We start from the raw sequence: 21,659 nt of genomic DNA, 5'->3' as shown, positions 1-21,659 counted from the left end.
CACAGGGCAGGGCAGGGCAGCCGCTGAGGCTGCTGCCTTTGCCCCAGGGAGCAATAGCAGGCTGCCTGCTCCTAACTCACAATTCCAAGCCCTTCTGCATCACTTGGGATGGCAGTGCACTTTCTCCCTGTTCTGTGTTACACCGAGTATTGATGTATGACACAGAATGGGGGAGAAGGTCCCTAGGGACAAAGACCCCATATCCACATGACCTTGTTTGAGCTGTGCAAGGCATCACTGGTGCAGTACCCTATGGATTCTTGCAGATGCAGCAGGAGATGGGAAATAAAACATCAATCTCTTTATTTCAATGGCAAGAAACAACAACATCCAAACAGTCAAAGTTGAAAAGCAATGGGAACACAGGCTTGTGCCAGGCCCTGGACCTGCTGGAGCCAGCATCCTCACGGAGTTACAAAAATACAATCCTACAACAGCATCTAGGAAACACAGACCCAGGTATTGCACAGAACTCCTGCCCTCAGTGAGCAGGGCAACCAACGCCCCCTCCGTCTTCAAAATACCAGCAGGCTTGGAATTGCACAGCAACTCAGCTCACGCATGCACGGAGGGGCCAGGTGGGGAGGGGGACAGTGTCTCTCAACTACCTGTACAAAAACTATAAGGGAGAAAGGGAGAAGCTGGCGCTGTAGATGCCTCTGGGCCAAGCTGGGTGTTCCATCTGGGAGAGCAGTAGTGTGGACCTCTGAGAAGATGACAGTGCCTTTTTTGTCACTGGCCTGCATCCCAACCCTGAATGCATTAAGATGCAAACATTATTAACTGCCAGTGCCACTAGCCCCTGCCACTATGCACTGCCCTCTGCTTCTGTTCCCCACTACAATAACCCCCATCCTCAAAGGGAACTCTGCCCCTGGCCAAAAAACCTGAAGAGTATTCTGGTTCTCTGTGGTATAATCACCTTTTTTTGGTATTGGTATTAGGAGATTCAAATGGTGCCATCTGGCACTACCCAGTGGGCACAGCTGGGTGTAAGTGCAGAGGGACTGTACAGACCCCACGCGGCAGCAGCAGCATCCTTTCCCAGGATCCAAGCTGTGAACAGCAACCCACTTCACTGCCCACCTGAAAGTGCCAAGCAGGTTTGCCAGGCCCAGAGCTACCAGCTTTCCTCCTCTGCTGGCCCCTCCTGGTCTCAGAGAATGCCAGTTCTCTAAAAGCCTTGCTGAAAGGCTGGCTTGATGCCTCTGCATCAAGTGTCCACTGCAGGGGAGATGGGTTGTGGTGCCTCATGCTCCATGGCAGGCCCCCCTGCAGGCGTGACTCAGGGCTGGGAGCCCATATGCTTCCCAGGTTCCTTGTTCTGGAGAAAAAAACTGGAGACAGTGAGCTGGTGGCCTGCCCAGGGACTTTGTGCCTTGGCTGGGTGAGCTCTGAAGTTTTCCCTGCAAAGTCCTGTGCCCAGTTTAGGGAATGGCAAGACTTGGACTCAGAAGATGCATGTTGCCAGGTTGAGGGGCATGGGGGGGAATCCCTGAGAGCAGCACTGACTCCAGCATTGCTCCTCCAGCCCCATGCACAGACTAGCATTGAAGGGGAAACTGAACCAGGGAGGGCAGCTGAATCCAAGTCAGCATTTGGGAAATATAACAGGCTTCACCACAGGCACTACTCAGGGTCAAGTAGCTCTCCACCATGGCTACATGCTGCAGTAGGCTCACAGAGAGATGCCCAGCAGACACTGGGTGTGCAAGCTGTCCCACCCAGCCCTGTGGAGGGAAGGATGGTGGGACGGCTTGGTAGCCTTCCTCTGTGCCATCCATACCCTGAGCCAGAAGAGGCAGGGGCAGTAAGTTGTGCTGCTTCCCTTGCAGCAAAGTCTGAGGCTCATGGCCTCTGCTGTCTTCCTGCAGAACCTGTGCCTCCTGCAGCTGTGCCAGACAGGAGAGGAGGAACAGGACCTGAACGTAGCCAAGCACCTAAAAGAGGGGCACTGCCAGCAGAAAGAGGGACTGAGGAATGATATCCCACAAGGATCATAGGCAGGAGCCTGCAGAGGGGGCACTGGCATTACTCCCGTGCACAAGAGTGACTGGGGGCTTCAGCCTGGCTTGCCTCAATATGGCCAGGGGATAGAGCCCATCTAGGGCAAGGAATGTGGTGAATGAGAGGTGAAGGAGTGGACACACAAAGAATCAGGCTTCAAGTCCGAAATACCCACTGTCCTCATAAACAGAGTCCCAGCCCAGCCTGGGGCAGAACTCTGCTGTATCCATCTCCAAGGACCAGGCTGACATCTAGGGAGGGTTGGGCCAGACTCATAGCTCTGCCAGTTGGCATTGTCCTCTTGTCCTACCCAAGCTGGCTTGGGCTAAGGCACGCCAAGCACTACACAGCTGTCTCCTGGTCCTCCCGCTGGATCATCTGGTAGTGCTGTCGGTTCTCGAGGTAGGCAGCTAAGTCAGGGTCATTGGCTTTCTCAGCACGGTGCTTTGGGGTGTCTCCCTGCATAGGGGAGGCAAGAAGTCAGTGCCAAACACTGCCTAAATACTGCCTTGGCACCCAAAGGTGCCCTCATTCCCCCATGCAACTGGGTCTAGCAGAGCCTGCAGCCAAGCCCCAAGGCAGGTGGTAGCCAAATGCCCATGTGCTCACCATGGGATGAGAGTGTGGTCCTGAGGAGCCTGACTGCTGCAGGACTGGAAACTGTCTCCTGAAGGGCCATCAGTTCCAGGCATGGCTAGGACAGAGACTGGCCCTGGCCATCACCAGCCACCCAAGAGGAGACAAAGGCTGTTCCCCAAGACCTGCTCTTTCCCTATGCTGGGGAGGCAGGAGGGAAAGGGTGAGGAATGAGGGGTATGTCTGGGGAATGCCCAGGAATACCAACCCCCCTTCTCTCTCTCAGCCTGGCTAGCACTCCTGCTCGCTCCTGCTCCCGGAGGAGGATCACATTTCACCAGCTTATTGCAGCCATCTGGACTGTGTCCACTAATGAACTCCCGCACTCCATAAAAAGCAAATCTGTTAACAGCTCCCAGCTCCATCTCCTCTCCCTCCCCTTGCTCCTTCTCACCAAGTGCCCAGGCTCTGCCGTGCCACTGAGAAAAGCCACAGAAACCTGGTACTCTGCCACTGCCATTCAAAACCAAGGCTGGAAGGGACACTCGGCCTGCCCCACTCATTCCCCAGTGCCCAGCAGGCCACAGGAAGCTGCAGCAGGGTGCCTGGTCCTCCAGAGCAGCCCACAGCCACATTTCTCCATCAGGAACAATGATCAGACATGTGGAACCTCCACTGGGCCTGGATAGGGCTGCCCACAAAAGCCCACCCATGGCTGCACCAAGAAATCCCCTCTTTTGCATGTGTGCCCCAAGACTGGGCACACCCCATGGCCCTGCACACATCCCCCAGCAGCCACACCATCAGGGGGACGGAGACCACTCTGCTTCGGTGCTGGTTCTCCTCAGGGACCTCCTCCCCACAGCCCCCGAATGCAATCGCTCATTTAACGGAGGAGGAATTGAGCTTCTTTCCTGTCCCCCTGCAGAAGCCCCTCTGCAATGCTGCCTGCAGCCTGAAACCAGAGCTGCCAGGGCCTCTCTGCCCGGCTGGGCTCAGGCATGCCAACTGATTAGGCTCAGCCTCCCTCACCACTGCAGGGAGTGGGATCAGCCCACTCCGAACCTGTGCTACAGGTCTCACACCGGGGTTTCTAACGAGGTGGGTCCTGCCTGTGCAGGCAGGCTGTGACCCAGAGCCCATGTGAGGTCAGTGCAGCGGCACAGAGGGGTCCCCAGACAGCTACAAACCCTGACATGCACAGGCACGTGCAAGCCCACTCCCTGGAGCAGGCAGCATGCCTGAGTGAGGCTCCCTTTTGTGCTGGCCGGCTGGGGGCTGTTCCCCTCCTTCAGGCAAATGAGGGGGCTGGGGACAGAGAGGAGCTGTGCCCCCAGATCTGCTCTCTCCTCATGCCTCTGCCAGCCAAGTCTCCATCCAGCCTAGCCCCACTCTGGATGCTGTGCAAAGCCTAAGCCTTAGACAGGACCAAGGAATAGAGATGGGGAGCCAGAAATTATCTGTACAGCATCTCCCTGGCCACTGGCAAACTGGGATTGTCTAAATTTGACCTCCAAGCTCCACCAGCTCCAGCAAGTTTGCACCCCTCAGCTGGGCTCTGAACCTGTGCCCCAGACCTGTCCAGATTGGACCTTCTTGGCTTGTTCTACATCTTTTCTCTTACAGCCCATCACTACAAGTCTCCACCAGACAGATCTGACCACATTCTCTCTGCTGCATGCCAGTCCTAGGAATCTCCTGTATCAAAATATGGCCTCAAGCCCCCCCCTTCTGCGGCATCTCTGCCAGGGCTGGCACAATTCCCTGATGCCAAGGCACAGCTCAATTAACACAGCATGTAAGGGAAAGTGCTGCCACTGCCTGCTCCTGCTCCCCACGGGCCAGCTTCACCCACTGAGAGGAGCTCCCAGCTCCTCCATCATGACTGCCTGTGGGGGAGAGTGGGGCGAGTCCTGCAGCTGGGAGGGAGCTTGCAGGGAGAATGTCCTTGCTCTGACCCCGGAGGGTGGGAAGGGGGAGACAGGGATGAGACATTCCAGCCCCTCGCTTCTAATTTAATAAAACAACAGGGAGAGAAGTGCAGCGAGGAGAGGGATTTAACCCCTCTGTAGCTGGACTCTGCTGGGCAAGCATGTGTGCTCCATGTTAGGTCCTTTCTGGCTGGCAAACACCCACCCAAAGCACCCTTGCTCTGCTCTCCTGCTGGCCCTGCTCCTGCCAGCCCTCTGGTCACCCCAGAAAGCCCCACTGCCACCCCCTCCACTGTCACCTGCAGGTCTGTCTTCATGAGCGAAGCCCCGGCCTCCACGATGTAGTGGCAGATAGTGCGCTGGCGTAAGGCTGCAGCCTGGTGCAAGCTGGTTTCACCGCTGGGGAGGAGAAAGCGGGAGATGTGAGATGACCCCCCAACTGGGGACAAGCAGCACATGCGGGTGGCAGCGAGAGACAGCAATTCAGCGGCAGCAGAAGCTGATGGTGGGTTGTGTGCTAGTCCAGAAAGCCCTGGCAGAAGAGGGGGTGATACACAGGGGCAGTCAGTCCAAAACGGACTGGGAATCATGGCTGGTAATTAGAGCACAGGCAGCTGAAGTGCCCAAATGACCGGTCACCTCGCAGAGGGTCTGGCCAACAGGTAACACAAGTTGGTCAGCAACTTACTTCTCCTCCTCTGTGGCATCAAGGATTTCTGAAGGGGCTGTGGAAAGAAAGAGTGTAGGGTGAGTGAGACCCGCTGCAGGGCAGAGACAGACCTACCTACTCCCTAGTCACATTCTGCATTGTTCCATAGAAGCTGCTATTTTCATGCTGCCTGACAAAGTCCCAACTCCAAAGCACTCAAGTCAGCAACAGCATCTGAGCCCAGTTGATCCCAGGGAGGAAGTGTTGGTTGTGGACTCATTATAGAGAAATATCTAAATAAAGCAGCCTGTATTTCAGTGGGAGCTGAAAAAATTGGGAGCTGCCAAAAACAACAGGTCAGCTGCCCCGATGGCAGAAGCAGGACACTGAGAAATGTTTCCCAGAGACATGCTGGGTCCTGCCAGGATGCAGGAACAGCCATGGGGACACCCCAGTACTGGCAAACAGATGCCAGAAGGGTGATGTAGCAAACCCAGAGGGAAGGGATCTAAGACCAGGAGCACTCCCTCCGAGCAGAGGGCTGGGCTTTTTAGCTGCCAGGCTCCTTTGCTAAAGGTGGCACTCTTGTCCCCAGCTCACCGTTCTCGATGATGTATCTGACGATGTCCTTGCTCCCTGATTTGACGGCATGGTGGAGGACAGTCTGGCCTGAGGAGTCTCGCACCATCAGGTCTCTTCCAGCTCGATGCAGCTCTTGGAACTACAAGATTCCCAGATTGCTCAGGATGAGTTAACCTTTCCCAGCTCCAAGACCCAAGCCCTGGCACCGTGTCCCTGAAGTGCCTGACAGGTTGTGTGGATATTTGAGGCTGGCGGGGAGCTTTGTCCAGCTCAGTAGTGCTGCCAAGTCCCTTTCCTATGCGTCCCCCAGGAAAGGAACATAGGTTCTTGCCAGAAGCCTGCCTGTTTTCCAGTCACCACTCCTGAAGGAAGGCCCTTGACAGGAGCTGCTCCAGGGCAACTGGGGTTCGCATGGCTGGCAGGGCTTCCCTTAGCCTGAGGGGCATGCCAGCTGAGAAGGCTGCAGGGAGGTTGCCCAGAGCCAGCCCTGGCTGCTCATCGCAGCAGGCTGTAGGAGCACCTACCTTGCTGAAGTTGCCACCCTTGGCAGCTTCTATTAGAAGATCATCTGCAAAGAAGGGAGATGTATCAGTGTCAGAAAAGTCAAGCTGTAACACAATTTACCTAATGCTGGAGACAAGGGTTGGGCACCAGAGGTGTGGAGCAGTCTGCTAAGGGTACAGTGCAAGATCCTCCAGGTGCTAATCCCTTGGTCAGACATGGCTCCTCCACCTTCAGGAATGTAAGGGACAAGTCAGGGGAAAGAAGGAGAGATCACATAACTGGGGGTGCAGCGAGACCTCAGCCCCTGTGAGGTGCATGTGCAGGGGGAGTAGTCTCTGCCCATGAGCAGGATAACTTGTGATGGAAGTGGGGAGCAGATCTCCTGGGCATCAGCCAGCGGCCAAGATACTCTTCACCAATGACTCACTCACACTTCCAGGCTCTGATCAAGCTTCGGGAAACTCTTTCCATTTGCTCAGCTTGGTGAGCCCCCTGTCTTGTGTTCCCACCTCCCCAGTTGCCCAGTGGAGACAGCCTCCCAAACCAGCCTAGAGTGCTCAGCTCTGCAGGTGGGAGATTAACCCCTTGCCACATCATTTCCTGCACAGTGGAGCTGGGAAGGTGCCTGGCTGGGCTGCTCCACTAGTCACTGTCAGGTGTCTCCTGCCCACAGGGCTCCCTGCTCCCACTAGCACATGGGCAGCAGGGCTCCTACCTGCTCACCAGGGAAAGAACTGGCCAAAAAAAACATGGCAGGAAAAAAAAAAAGCATGACCTGAGAGGGTGTGACAGGGGCTGGGACACAACTCACCTCTGTGTGGGAGGCAGCGCTCAGGCTCAGCGCTGGAAGGGAAGAAGAAAAGGTGTAACTAACTCTGCCAGTCCTGGCAGCAGATCACCCAGAAGTACATGACGTGGGTAGAGGAATGGCTGTGGAGAAACCTGCCTGTGGCACTCCTTCAGCAGGCAGGAGAAGCAGACCAAGAGACTGTTCTTTGGCCATGTCATCTACTTCTTCCCTGATCTGGGTTCTTCCCCATCCCCACTCCCATTTCTACTGCTGCTCCTAGCTCCGTTGCTCTTCCATACCTGAGGCTGGCCTTAGCTGGACTGAAAGACACCCATGTCTTTTGCCCCATGGGCCAGGTGCTGGAGCTTTACCCCAGGCCTCAGTCACCTGGTGATGTTCCACTGCTTATAGCAGCACTGGCAGAGGAACAAGGAAGACAGGATGGCATCTCACCCATTGGTTTAACTCAGCACTGAATTCCTGCTCATTTCCCGGGAGCCCCTCTGTAATCTGGCCCAGGGATCAATGTTGTGAAGCCAACCCTGCTTCTCTCATCACTGCCCATCCTTCCTGAGGTACCCCATTCCAGACTCACCTGGGGGCAGGAGAAGAGGGTGGAGAGGAGGAAGAGGAGGGGAATGCAAAGTGGTGTCCAGGGGGTGTGGCAGATGAGTCCACAAGGTCGGGCATGGCAGGAGAGGTGCTCACAGTCTGGGTGATCACCAGCTCTGGGTCCAACACATAGAGCTCGTCCTGAGAGATCTCTGTCACATAATTCAGGTGCTCCTGAAAGACACAAGTCAGGCCTCCTCAGAAGCAAGACTGCCTTCTGCATAGCTCCATCCCCTCACAACCCATGCCTTGCAGCCTACCCACTTGCTCAGCAAAGTGGTGGCTTGAAGAGTCCTGTGCCCAGGAACCTTCACATCTCCTTGTCCTTTTAAGGCTTCCTATCGCCTTGCCAACTTATCAACGCTGTAAACCTCATCTCCATGTCCTCTTCTCCAGATCACTGGGGAAAGCATCTAATGTTGGTGAAGATGACCCCAGTCAGTGAGTTCCCTGACCAGTCTTGCTATGTTTGCTATTCCTTACCCACTCCACTCTAGGGCCCTGTGGGCAGCTTCCAAGCCAAGGCTCTGTGCTACCAGCCACACTTTCTCTCTTTTCTCCAGGAACCTGGAGGTGCTGGGGCTGGTCCTGAACCAGGCATGTCATGCCATCCCTTGGGGGATGCCACAGGGCAGGGCAGCAGTGCAAGACCTGCGTGACCCCAAGTCTATGCCTGCCTGTTGGTCTGCATGAAGGTGGGACACCCAAGTGCCTTTCCAGCAGATGCCAGATGGTGGAGGATGAGGCTGCACTCACCTGTGCACGGTCTATCCTGTAGAACCGATTGGCTGTGGTTGCTGTAAGACAGGGACAGAATGAGACAGGGTGATTCTTGGTGTGAGACAAAGGAGACAGCCACTTTCCACCACTGAGTGACAGTGAGCTATCCAGCCACTTCATGGCTTGCACAGAGGGCACAGCAAAGCAAACAGCACTCCCCGACCAGAAGCTAACAACTTCCCTTTTTGACTCTGCTGCTTTCTTCTTCTTGCCTCTGTGACCATCATGCCCCTGTGAAACATGCCTTTGCTTCCTATGCCCCCCTCAATGACTCCTGGCAGGGAGCTACAGGGAAGGCAAGAACACATCTAGCTGATGCCATGCCTTTCTGGTGGCTTTTGTGTGCTCTACCATTATCCTAAGCAGACGAAGCTCAGGGCTGTGCAGTGCACATCTCAGTATTCACCTACACCAGGTGAGGAACTGCTGTGATTAACATGGTGCACCATGTTAATGTCGCACAGTGCTCAGAAGTGGGGGCACTACGGGGGGCTGGGAGAAGGGGGAGCTCAGCCTCCTGCTGACTTGACTGAGTAAGGTCCCACAGACTTCCATGAGGCCACGCAGAGCATGTGACTGCAGGCACAATAGAGCATGCCACCACCAGCTGTAGATCCAAGACCCTGTCTCCTAGGATGGCAGGAGAGCTTCAAACCAGCCTCCAGCCTGTCTGAATGGAGTCCTCTTCCTTAGAGAAGAGATCACCACAGGGGAAGAGGAGGTCCTACAGAGCAAGTGGCTATGCTAGAGCCAGACACATGCAGCCACCACTGCTGGGGGAGCAGGGAGGGGTTGAGGACTTTGGACACCACCAAGGGAGAGCAGGACAGGTAAGAGCACAGTGCCAAGACAACTGGGTTCCCATGTAGGGCATCAAGCATTTCCCCTATGTCCTGCCAGGCTGCTAGTGTCACTCCAGGAGAGGTTGCTGTCATGAGACCCTTGGGGCCCCAAGGAAGTCTTTCTGCAAACAGAGTCAGGATGTGCCAGAGCAGACGAGAGAAATGAAAGAGCCACATTTATCCTGTCCTGGCTGGAGATTTACAGCCAGGGAGCTACTGTTCAAGGCCTATAATTTAGCCACTTGAATGAACCTGTGCTGTGTTGAATGAAGCTCTGGCGTCTGACACATTTTTCCAAGCTCAGAATCTACTGCTGGGAGATTAGCAGGAGAAGAGGAAGTAGCCCTGGTACAGCAGTCCTGGTAGTGACACGTGGGAGCAGCAGCACCAGCAACCCCACATGCAGGGCTGGAGCCTCAAAGGGAGAAATTGCATCCTCTCTGCCTAGTACGAGGTTTCCCAGGCCCACCTTTCAACCCACGGCTGTGCTCTGCTGTGCTCTATACCCTGCTGCTGGGAAGTCAGGGAGATGAAGTGCCACCAATGGGCATTTCTCTCAGCCAGCTTCCAGGTACAGAGGGAGCCTCTTAGTCAGTGAAGGCAAAGGGAGAGGAGAAAGCTACTTTTCTGGCAGGGAGGAAGAAGCAGCCAGAGCTCAGCAGGGAGCATGCTCCCCTACAGCACTGGGATGCTGATGGTGTGCCTGGCTCCCAGCATGAGGAGCAGGGGGGCCCCCTGCCTGCATGACACAGGAGAGCAGCCCTAGCAGAACACAGGCTGCCAAGCTGCCTTCAGTCCGAGGGCAGGAGACCAGCAGACATCCCTTGCTTCACTCCTGGTCAGCAGCCAAAGACATGGCCTGGGGCAAAGCACTGCTGTGCTCGACCCCAACATCCATAGGTTCCAAGCATCACATGGCTCCCTGTGGCTTGTCACTGAGTATCTGTCCTCTCATCCCCCAGATTCACAGAATCATCAAATTGTTTATGTTGAAAAAGACCCTTAAGATCATTGAGTCCCACTGTTAAACCAACACTGCCAAGTCCACCACTAAACCATGTCCCTAAATGCCACATTTACACATCTTTTAAATACCTTTAGGGATGGTGACTCATCTGCTTTCCTGGGCAGACTGTTCCAATGCTTGACCACCCTTTCAGTGAAAAAATTCCTCCTAATATCCAATCTAAACCTTCCCTGGCACAACTTGAGGCCATTTCCTTTTACCCTGTCACTTGTTACTTGGGAGAACAGGCCAAACCCCAACTGGCTACAACCTCCTTTCAGGTAGTTAAAGAGAGAGATAAGCCTTAGCCTCCTTTTTTCCAGGATAAACAACCCTAGCTCCCTCAGCCATTCCTTCTATGGCTTGTGCTCCAGAACCTTCACAAGCTCCATTGCCCCTCTCTGGACATGTTCCAGCACCTCAATGTTTTTCTTGTAGCAAGGGACCCAAAACCGAACACAGGATTTGAGGTGTGCCCTCACAGTGCCAAGTACAGAGGGACAATCACCGCCCAAATCCTGCTGGCCACACTATTTCTGACACAAGACAGGATGCCATTGGCCTTCTTGACCACCTGGACACACTGCTGGCCCATATTCAGCCAACTGTTGAACAGCACCCGCAGATCCTTTTGGTTGGGCACTTTTCCAGCCACTCTTCCCCCAGCCTGTAGCAATGCCTGAGATTGTTGTGACCCAAATGCAGGACCTGGCACTTTGCACTGTAGAACCTCATATTGCTGGCCTTGATCCACCAATCCAGCCTGTCTAGATCTCTCTGCAGAGCCTTCCTATCCTCCAGAAGATCAACACTCCTGCCCAACTTGGTGTTGTCTGCAAACTGACTGAGGGGGCACTTGATCCCCTTGTTCAAATAACTGATAAAGCTAATAAACAGGACTGGCCCCAATACTGAGCCCCAGGGAATGCCACTAGTGACTGGCCACCAGCCGAGTTTAACTCCATCCACCACCACTCTCTGGGCCTGGCCATCTGGCCAGTTTTCTACCCAGTGAACAGTGCAGCTGTCCAAGCCACGAGCAGCCAGTTTTCCCAGGAGAATGCTGTGGGAAACGGTGTCAAAGGCTTTACTGAAGTCTAGGTAGACAACATCCACAACCTTTCCTTCTTCCACTAAGCAGGTCAACTTGACAAAGGAAGAGATCAGGTTAGTCAAGGAGGGTTTGCCTTTCACAAACCCATGTTGGCTGGGCCTGATCCCCTGGTTGTTCTGCCTGTGCCACATGATGACACTCAGGATGAACTGCTCCATGACTTTTCGTGGCATGAAAAAGGCCTGTTGGGCTGACAGGCCTGTAGCTCCCCAGATCCTGCTTCTGGCCCTTCTTATAAATGGGCATCATATTTGCTAACTTTCAGTCAACTGGGACCTCGTTAGCCAGGACTGCTAGTAATTGACTGAAAGTGGCTCAGTAAGCACTTCTGCCAGCTCCCTCAGTACCCCTGGGTGGACCCATCCAGTCCCACAGAGGTGTGTGTCTAAATGGTGTAGCATTTCCCCTTGGATTATAGAGATTTCATTCTAGTCCCTGTCTCCGTGTTCCAGTTCAGGGGGCTGGGTATCCTGAGAACAACTGGTCTTACTATTAAAGACTGAGGTAAAGCAGGCGTTAAGTACCTGAGCCTTTTCTTCATCCTTTATCACTATGTCTCTCCCTTCATCCAAAAAAGGATGGAGATTCTCCTTAGCCCTCCTTTTGTTGTGGATGTATTTGTAAAAACATTTTTATATTTTAATCTGGCAGTAGCCAGATTAAGTTCTCATTGGGCTTTGGTCTTTCTAATTTTCTCCCTCCATAAGCTCATGACATCCTTGTAATCCTCCAGAGTTGTCTGCCCCCTTTCCCTTCTCCTGAGTTCCAACCAAAGCTCTGTCTTCAGCCAGCTTGGTCTTCTTCCCTGCCAGCTCATCTTTTTGTACATGGGGATGTACTTCTACTGAGCCTCTAGAATTTCCTTCTCAAAGTGTGTTCAGCCTTCCTTGACTCCTTTGCCCCTTTAGGACTGACTCCCAAGAGACTCCATCAGCAGTCTCCTTAACAGGCCAAAATCTGCCCTACAGAACTCCAAGATGGTAGTTCTGCTGGCACCCCTCCTTATGGCGCCACAAATCAAAAACTATCGTTTTGTGATCATGATGCCCAAGGTGGCTTCGAACTGTCACATCACCCACCAGCCCTTTCCTGTTCACAAACAGCAAGTTCAGCAGGCCACCTTCCCTAGTTGGGAAGGTATGTCAGGAAGCTACCTTCCACACACTCCAAAAACTTCCTAGACTGCTTCATCTCTGCTGTGTTGTACTTCCAGCAATCATACAGTAAGTTGAAGTCTCTCACAAGAACAAGGGCTGGTGATGGTGAGACTTCTCCCAGATGCTTACAGAATACTTCATCTGTCTCTTTATCCTGGCTGGAGTCTATAACAGATTCCTACCAGGATATCTGCCCTGTTGGTCCTTCCCCTGATTTTTACCCATAAATACTTAACCCTACTGTCACCATCATTAAGCCCTAGACAACTGAAACACTCCCTAACAGTGGCTACCCCACTGCCTCTCCTTTCTTGCCTGTCTCTTCTGAAGAGTTTATAGCCATCCATTGCAGCCTGGTTGCGTGACTTGTCCCACTATGTCTCCATGATGGCAACTATGGCAGTTTCCTGCTGCACCATGTCTTTTCAGTTCCTCCTGTTTGCTGCCCATGCTGCATGCACTAGTGGAGATGCACTTCAGTTGGGCTACTGATTCCACCACCTTTTCCACCACCCTAATTCCTATGCCCTAATTCTCAGGTGCCTCTGTGATTTCTCACCCACCAACAGCCTTTGCATCTTTGCTGCCACATGGATCTCCCTCCTCTACTTCCACTGAGATGGCAGACCAAAGGACCTTGCTAACGCATCATCAGACACAGTCAACACTCCCAGGGAAGGGTGATACTCACAGTCCAGGAAGCACCACTTGGGTGAAAGCTTCTGGAATGACAGTGTCTTTGGCTTGGCTCCATCTCCCTCCTGCATAAAAAAAGAGAGGACAAAGTTGTATCTTTTGGCCTCCCCATTTCTCTTCACAGCATCCCTCCTGCTTTGGAAGGTTCCTGGAGACACAGAGGACCACAGGTGCTTGGATGTAAAGGAGACCTTGAACACGGGCACAGCACAGAGTGACGAAGAGCAGAACAGGACAGACTGGAGCCAATGCACACCAGACCACTGTGGAGAGGTGTCACAAGATGAGCCCATGAGACTGGCACAGTGGACATAACAGATGGGCCCAGTGGACAGAGTGAGGCCGTACACACCTGAAAGAGCAGGCACTCTAAAGCAGAGGGCTGTGGAGGGAAATCCTGCAGAAAGGCAAGGTGTGCTGTTACAGTCTGTGTCTGGCTGGCCCCCTAGCCCCTCTCTCATCCCATTGGAATTGCTTAATGTGCTGACATATCTGGCTTGACCAAGGTCCCTGGTCCCTGCCTGGCTTTAAGGTCAGAGCACAGTGGATGTCCAAGGAGAGAGAAGAGGTAAACCGTGAGGTGACCAAGGAACACCACCCTCAGTGCACAGTTTTAGAGATGCAGGAGGTAGCAGAGGCATCAGTCTACCATGTTGACACTATAGGAAAGTGTTACCCTCTGAGTCCAGGAGCCATGTGCCCGCCTGTGTGTCCTTGCCAGTGCCTGTGCACAAGGTGAGCAGGGGACAGACATGCGGAGCAGGAAGAAAAAGAGGCAGACGACAGCGTGCCAGGCACACTGTTGCCCAGGCAAGCAGCTCCACAACTCAGCCCTGCAGGACACTACGCACACGCTGGATAGGATTCCCTCAGGCACAAGACTCAGCTAACTGGGGACTGAGCAATGTCCCTTCAGTCTTCTGGGTGAGAATCAGATTGAGCAGTGCAGCATCAGGAGCCACACTATGGACTCAGAAGGCATTGCTCACCAGGAGTAAGAGTTACACAGTCTGTGTACAGGTCACAGACATGTGCTAGTACATTGGCAAGAGCACAAAAGTTAGTACTTGCAAATTAAGAGTCGGCACCTGAGAGGGCAGAGCTGTGCCAGGAAGCACAGAACCTGCAGAGGATTGAAGGGTGATAGACCCCCACAGGATGGGTGTCTATTTCCACTACTCCATACATTTTCTGTGTCACTGACACTCTGGGCTTGGAGAACACAGTCAGAAGAGCAACGTTGAGAAAGAAGCTGCCAAACAGCAGGGAGCTACAAGCCATCCAGCTTGGGATCCTGCCTCCACCACATGGTGAAGGCAAACCACGACCTGAAGCAAGAGTGTGGGTGTGTGGGTGCACGAAAGTCAAGAAAGTTTAAAAATCCTTTCCCTGAACTCCTCCATTCTTGGCATCCAGCCACAACCACTTCACACACAGAGACTCACCTCCTGCAGCTTCTCAATTTGGGTCCGGCACAACTCCAGGTCACTGTCTCCTGGAACCACGATGATCCCCAGTGGCACAGCTGCATGACAGGGCACAGACACAACTCAGGGAGCAGCCCGTGCCCCATCCCCAACACCTCGTGCAATTTAACTACAAGCTTTGCCAGACTCAGGTACTGAAGCTCCCGCCCCTTGGTCACTCAGTTGGTCACTCACAGGCTTCCTTGAGCTTTTCCTTGTCATAGTTCAGCGCCTCATAGTCACGCATGCTGATTCGGCTCACCCGGATCCGCAGCCGCTCGGGCACTGGCTGCTGGCTGTGTGCAAGGGGGAAGGAGACGGAAGAGATCACAAGGTGACAGACCACTCTCTCCTTATCTCCCTCATCCCTCCAAAACAAGCAAGAGCACAGTGTTCTACAGACTGGGTGGGGAGTTTGGTATCAGCAGCTTCTCCACCACCACGGTCTGGCCATATTTCTGTGACTTGATCCCTTCCCAGACCCTCTACAAAAAAGAGGATTGAAATGCCTCCATGAGTCATGGATCAGTCCATCCCTTCCCCCTCCAACCCTTCTTCCCTGGAGAGAAGGTGGCAGATCGATCTGAGGAACCTACTCATTGAGCAGAGGCATGGAGTTGCGGCGCTTGGTCTTCTGCACCATGTTTGCTTGGTTGCGCAGGGAGATGTGGATGCAGGAAGCTGCCAGCTTGCAGGGTTCTCCATCCACCTGCATAGGGATGGCCTTGGATGTGGTGAGAACCACCTGCCGGCACTGACAGAGCCGTTCCCCATGGCCACCGACCTGCAAGGCAGCCTGTGAAAGGGTCCATTGTGAGAGTAGAGCATGGACTCAGGGGTGGATGAGAGGAGCACCCACTGACAGTTAGATGTTTTAAGTGAACCAAGTTCTGAGGGTCTCAGTCCTGATTTCAGAGAGAAGGGACCCACAGAGGCCAGGGCATGACAGCACCTCACCTAAATGTCAAGAGAGCAGACACTGTCACACAGGCCAACAGCACAGCTTCTCCAGAGAGGATCTGTGGAGTTGGCTGACACCTGGTCAATGGGACCAGTCACTTCCTTAGTTGTTAGCTACAACTGGCAAAAGCACTGACTTACCAGGGATGTCATGGTGAAGCCAATAACTTCAATGCAACCATCGTCATGGCGCTGAGGCTCGAAGTCATGGTGCTCTCCAGGGTTGCCCCAGGGCATGGTGCCTGCACAGTACCTGTGAAAAGATGGTAAGAGATGCATGGACAGGCACCCCAAACCCAGGCAGGGATCTGCGGCACATGGGCGAGAAGGCCAGCATATGAAGACAGGTCCTGGGACTGCTCACCTTGGGATATTCAGGAAGACCAGGCACTGGGGCTTCAGGTCCTGAATCTTGGAGGTCAGGTCTGTCCCATCACACTGGAGACAATACAGAGGTGTTCAGGCTGCTTTAAGGGGGAGCCTGGTCCATCCTACCCACTTTGGAAGAAATGGCCTCCCTCCTCTGCTCCCGACAGTGACTGTCCTCCAAGTCAGAGGAAGCTGATGTCCCAGAAACATATCCACTCCCCAACACTGAGATACTCAGTGTGCCAAGGGACCACTCCTCACATCTCCACAGCTCACCCCTTCACTGCACCAGAGCACCCCAGCATACTCACAACCAGCCTGACATGCTTTGCCAAGTCCTTGGAGCTCCCAGTGAGGAAGTCAGAGAAGGCCGTCTGCCAAGGTAAGAGCCAGTGTTAGTGTCCAGATGTTCACCGAAACGGGCAGCCAGGAAGCCTGCCACTGACCTGCAGATCTCAGCTGCTGAAAACCACAAATCCCCTTTTCATGCACTGGCAGAAGCCCTCTCCTCCTCCTGTCCCAAAATGACCCGATACATTCCATTTGCTATATTGCCTACCAGAAACCCTGGGGCACCTTCAGTAACATGCCTCAGTATTCCCTTGCCAGTCCAGTTCTGACTTCAGGGAAGAGCTGGCAAGATGGGTCTCTGCTAGCAAAAGGCTCAAGTCACAAGAGACAAATTCAGTCTCAAGTTGTAAGGAAGCATCACAAACCAGAGCTGATGTGACACCATCTAGAGATACCAGGAGGGACAGTATGGGTCCCCTTTGGGGTTAACTGTACAGACAGGAAGAGAGACACAAGCAGGTCAGATGTGAGATGGCACAGAGCAGCATTTGGCCTTTAGTATGCTCAAGTACCAGCCACCCAGACACCTAGGTAGAAGGTATATTGAGGATGGGGAGACAGAGGAATAAAGGCAATGCTGAGATGCAATCTAGAGGTGAGATACAGGAAGGTGGTATAATTAGCCAGGGAGCTGCAACTGGCCCAAGATATAAAATAAAAGAACAAAGTAGTGTGGGGACTCTATGGAAAGGCTTCCTTCCTCTGCAGGGGCGACAGCCTGCCTCCCCACAGCTCTGGGGAGGTCCTGCCTGGGTGACCAACCGTGAGCCAGAGAACAAGAACAATAGTGGCAGGAGATCAAGACAGCAACTGTACTGCAGGCCATGGAGCAAGCTGTACTGCCAGCAGCACTCGCAGCCAAAGAGGAGCTGTGACTCCCAGTGCTGCAGCCTTTCTCCAGCAATCCTCCAGCTTCAGGGCGGGTAAAGGTCCATGTAACTTGGATGAGTGAGTTTAGGGGGTAGACAGGAGGCAGGTCCATGCCTGTGCTCCAGATGTTAAGGTTGCTATGAAGGCATGCTCAGATATCCTCCACACACTCACCCCAGCATAGAACATTTTATTCCGAAACCGGCTGTTGAACTTCTCCGGGTTGGCCTCTAGGGAAAGGATAAAAAAGTTCAGGTCATTGGCCTGCACATGGAAATATTTCACTTGCCAGCTCTCCCCAGACATAGTTCTCCAGCCAGCCTCGTCCAGGAGTCAGACCCCAGTTCTCTTCCTGTGCAGGCAACCCCTCTTGCCACTCTGCAGCCTCAAACTGCTCCTCATGTTTAACGTTCAGGTCTGTCTCTGGGGAAATCCTCTTGTTCACTTTCCTGAGGAACCCAAAAACGCGAACGGGTCCATCCCACAGACCCTGCCCAAGCCCTGCCACTGCCCTGTACCTCGGGATTCATGAAACTCCAGCGTCACTCGTGCATCAAAGCCAAGGCTGAAGTAGTTATTAAAGACATCCAAAGGCAGCTGAAATGGAAAGGAGGAATAAGGATGAGACTGCCGGTGTGTGGCCGTGGCAAAGATGAGGTCAGGTTACAGCAGAGCCACGTACAGTGCTCATGAGGCTGAGGGAGCCTGCTTGCCTTCTCCCCAAGAAAATACAGAGGTTACCAGCATGAGATGGATTGGTCCCTGGCTCCTAGGCCCAAGGGAACACACTCTGCTGTCTGAGATATCTGCAAATACCCATGTATCTGCTAAAGAAACAGTCTCAGAGGGTACTGGGTTTATACCTGTTGCAAGCTATGGTTAAAAACCATAGACATTTAGTTCTGAACTCTACATGCCTTGCCATGAGCACTGTGACTCAGAGCCATGATGAGAGCAGTGAAATTGCAGAAGGGAGAGAGAAACACCAACCCAACACTCTAGCCCCAGGTGCTAGGGCTGCCTGAGCCAGTGGGAGAAAGGAGAATGGAGCACCCCAGCGCAGGAAACAAATACGGAGAGGAGTGTCCCACCTTGTCAGTGGCTGCCTCATCCTTTTCCTCAGGGTTTGTGTCAGGGTTTGGCTCCACATGGAGGTTCCAGCGATCGAGCTGCACTATGTTCCCATCTTCTACATGAGACAGGATCTTGGACAGAGGCTCATCCGTGTAACCCTGGTGAAGAGAAGGACTTGGTGAGTCTCATGCCTGCCTCCCACAGAGATGCCCCAGAGACAGCAGGTTTTGGTAAGACATCCCAGAGCATAAGATGTAGAAGAGATCAACTCTACTTGAATGCACAACAAAGTGGGACTTTAAATTTAAAACAATATATCTTCCTTCTAAAAATCTCCTGAAGTTTGAAATAGTGATTGCTTTTGTTAACATCCTACTAGACTATTATCTAATGCAGAACAATTCAAATGTTAGAAGAATGGTAACATCCAAATGGCACTTATTTGTTGATCTGTTTTTATGGGAAGTCAAAACAGTAGCCCATGCAAAATCCCACCCATGTGTCTGGAAGAGGAGTTGAAGTGCTCAGCCCTTCTCTGTCAGCAGTGGGCTCTCGTGCCCATCACTTACCCCACCCCAGTTCAGTGTTCTGGCCAAGTCATTCCCTGTTCCCAAAGGTAGGATGGCCACAGGAGGAGGTGGGTTGATCCGTAACTGGTCCAGAATGGAGAGTATCCAGCCCACCTGCTCAAGCAAGAGAGTGCAGAGGAGCGGTTATTTCAGGGACCAGCAAGCAGGCAGAGGTGGCTCAGAGCACTTGCGATGGCAGAGATGGGGTCCCCTTAGCCACCACCAAGGCTATTCACAGTCTTTAATGCTCCAAACAGGTGATGCAGGAGATACTAGTAACCCCAGTGAAGATACTGGTCTCCTAAAGAGCTACAAATCCAGACATGTTACAGACTATCACTCCCTGAAGCAGGGCATAAGGGCACCCACAGTATCCAGTGCCACAGTGCACAGTTTGCCTCATTCTGGATTACAATAAGGAAGGGCTGCTTCCTGCACTGGAAGGGCATGGGGCAAAGGGCATCACAGGCACCAAGGGCCTGGGGGACTCACCGTGCCGTCTCCCCCACATGCCAGGATCCGGAGGTTGTGGACTTTGCGGTACAGCTCCAGCCTGCAGGGAACAGGGAGGTTAAGGAGGGAGGGAAGAAGTACTGAAGGTGTTACACAGCAGCTGCCTCACAGAGCCCTTGGTATTCACAAAGGGCTACTCTCCCATTGCCACAGGTGTTCTCAACAGTGGGTAAAGCCACAGCAACTTTGGCTTCACCAGTGCTTGCATAGGAAGAGCGGAGTGTCCACAGGCTGTGCACACACAGATAACCCAAGTAAGGAGACAAGACTCACACAATGTTAATTAAATATAAGGAACTAAGTCTGGGAACCTCACCCCATAGATAGTCTCTTTGCCACTAGCCTTAAGACTAGACCAGCCCTCCAGCAGGAATCACCAACTGACCACAAGCTATCCTAGAGAGGCCTCTCAAAATGTTGGAGGTCTCTTTGCAGGTGGGAGTTATGGAGCATCAAGCAATCTCTGGGGCACGGATGGAGGAGAGAAAGATGCTGCCTCCATCAGTACTCACGCCTCCTTGGGTCCACCTTGGCTGAGGTCAAAAACTTGCCGTGGATTGAGATACCACATGAAGGACTGGATGATCTTGGCTCCCTATGGGGAGAAGAAAGACATCAGGTAACAGGGAGTTCCCAGTGGACAGTGGAAGAAGGCATCTGGTCCTGGGGACAGCCCAAGACAACATCATTCTGAGAGGCACAGAGGCAAAGCCTGGCCTAGGTAGGAGTTGTTGGGCAGAAAACTGGCACTGTGGTGATTGCCATGCCTCTTCTGCAGCTGAGACATCACCAAAACCATGATGAGACCTTGGCAGTCAAACGGCAGTGCCCTCATGGAGATGCCTTCTCAGGGAGACACTGGGTAAGGCCATACCTGATTCCCACCGCTCTTGGGGTTCACAAACACCAGTAAGGGCTTCATAAGAGGAGCTGGCATGGGCTTGATGACAAAGGGTTTCCACCTCCCTTCCTGCAAGAGACACCACAGGTCCTTCAACAAACCTGGGAAAACGCAAACTCCCACCTCCAGCTGAGCCCTAACATCATGCAGGTCAGAAGGGTGAGGAAGAGAACATCCCAGTCACCCCATAAGCCTCATAGCTGGAATATACTCTACCAGGAGATATCTGCCCTCCAGCTCAACTTCCTTAACCTCAGCACAGACCCAGCAAAGCCCCCTTTGTTTCCCAGCCCTGCTCCTCACTGTTCAGTCCCTCTGCCCTTCCAAGACAAGGTTATTCCTTGTCCCCTGATCTCTTACCTCGGCCCCCTTTTTGCTGGATTTCCGCTTGAATGATGTCCTCTTCTTCTTCTTACTAGATTTTAGTGGATTCTAGAGACAAAAGAAATAAACATAGCAACTCCGTAAGGAGCCACTGGGCAAGTGGGAGTTGAGAAAAGAGTCACAAGAACCAAGATGACTTACCTGGGGCCGTCGGACCCGCAGAATCCAGGTGGGAGGAACGACGACAGCAGCATGAGCCCCCAGCGAGCAGGGCTCTTCAATGTGTTGCAGCATGAAACATGACACTTTGCTGTGATACTGGGGAATGAGAAGACAGAGAGAAAACTCAGCTGCTCAGTTTTCTAGGGACAGCCACCATCTTCTCCCAGCTCCCACATGCCAATACAAGGAGTGCTGAAGGAAACCATACAGAAATTTTGTAATGGGAAGGCAATGAAGGGAAAGTTTCTAGAAGGAGTTCACAAATATCATGTTACAGCCTCAGTCAGTAGGAGGAGCTGTTAAGGGTAGGCTGCAGAGAAGCAGCCTGGGGAGTCTCAGCAGAAAGTAGAGGTCATTAGGTGCAGAACAGGCTGGTCAGGCATTCTATGGGGGCTTTGCTCACCGCTTGCTTGCACCAGGAACAGCTGATGGCTACAATCTCTTTACTGTGGAAGGCAAACTTCTGCTGAAAACCCTGTGGAAGAAAGGATAAGAGGCTTAGGGAATTCCCTCAGGGTTTTCTACCTTCCAACAGGACTTTCCCACCACTAAAAGAGACATTAACAAAGAGAGCATGTCAGCAGCTGGAGCCCTCTAGATCCCTGTCAGATAGCCCCAACCACCACTATGGCACCAGGGAGGTCACTGTGCTCCACAGGGGTGTCCTTAATGCTCAAAGAAAGCATGACAGGAAGACAGTCTCCTTCAGGATTGATTGGGCCCAGGGGGAAAACTACTCTATGTGGGAAGCATTTACATAGTGCTTCACTGAGCAAAACAGAGTATGTGTCCTG

The 21,659-nt window shown here is 53.0% G+C and overlaps 1 protein-coding gene across 4 annotated transcripts in view; it reads right to left on the bottom strand.

Annotated features, from left to right (window-relative positions):
- Positions 1 to 286: 286 nt before the first annotated feature.
- The window catches only part of DGKZ (diacylglycerol kinase zeta), a 53,817-nt gene continuing 32,444 nt past the window's right edge, over positions 287 to 21,659 (bottom strand). For 3 of the 4 annotated variants that reach the window (XM_051791622.1, XM_051791624.1, XM_051791621.1), the window contains exons 7-31: positions 21,269 to 21,340; positions 20,845 to 20,961; positions 20,680 to 20,751; positions 20,293 to 20,388; positions 19,931 to 20,013; positions 19,398 to 19,458; positions 18,906 to 19,019; positions 18,354 to 18,494; positions 17,781 to 17,859; positions 17,437 to 17,492; positions 16,353 to 16,415; positions 16,037 to 16,110; positions 15,814 to 15,925; positions 15,309 to 15,508; positions 14,908 to 15,008; positions 14,692 to 14,771; positions 13,242 to 13,311; positions 8,408 to 8,448; positions 7,635 to 7,825; positions 7,061 to 7,092; positions 6,270 to 6,313; positions 5,764 to 5,884; positions 5,203 to 5,239; positions 4,814 to 4,913; positions 287 to 2,466 (exon numbers count right to left, since the gene is read on the bottom strand). In XM_051791622.1, coding sequence (XP_051647582.1) covers positions 2,350 to 2,466; positions 4,814 to 4,913; positions 5,203 to 5,239; positions 5,764 to 5,884; positions 6,270 to 6,313; positions 7,061 to 7,092; positions 7,635 to 7,825; positions 8,408 to 8,448; positions 13,242 to 13,311; positions 14,692 to 14,771; positions 14,908 to 15,008; positions 15,309 to 15,508; positions 15,814 to 15,925; positions 16,037 to 16,110; positions 16,353 to 16,415; positions 17,437 to 17,492; positions 17,781 to 17,859; positions 18,354 to 18,494; positions 18,906 to 19,019; positions 19,398 to 19,458; positions 19,931 to 20,013; positions 20,293 to 20,388; positions 20,680 to 20,751; positions 20,845 to 20,961; positions 21,269 to 21,340 — 2,274 coding nt within the window. In that variant the 3' untranslated portion in view covers positions 287 to 2,349. Of the gene's footprint in view, positions 2,467 to 4,813; positions 4,914 to 5,202; positions 5,240 to 5,763; positions 5,885 to 6,269; positions 6,314 to 7,060; positions 7,093 to 7,634; positions 7,826 to 8,407; positions 8,449 to 13,241; positions 13,312 to 13,598; positions 13,644 to 14,691; positions 14,772 to 14,907; positions 15,009 to 15,308; positions 15,509 to 15,813; positions 15,926 to 16,036; positions 16,111 to 16,352; positions 16,416 to 17,436; positions 17,493 to 17,780; positions 17,860 to 18,353; positions 18,495 to 18,905; positions 19,020 to 19,397; positions 19,459 to 19,930; positions 20,014 to 20,292; positions 20,389 to 20,679; positions 20,752 to 20,844; positions 20,962 to 21,268; positions 21,341 to 21,659 lie in introns of all 4 variants that reach the window. The other variant, XM_051791620.1, reaches the window with a different exon arrangement.

Source organism: Manacus candei, unplaced genomic scaffold (assembly GCF_025592945.1).
Source record: "Manacus candei isolate 608988 ecotype Guabito, Panama unplaced genomic scaffold, ASM2559294v1 h1tg000033l, whole genome shotgun sequence".
Classification (NCBI taxonomy): domain Eukaryota; kingdom Metazoa; phylum Chordata; class Aves; order Passeriformes; family Pipridae; genus Manacus; species Manacus candei.
The sequence above is the reverse complement of the archived record's forward strand: the minus strand, read 5'-3'. Positions and strand labels throughout refer to the sequence as shown.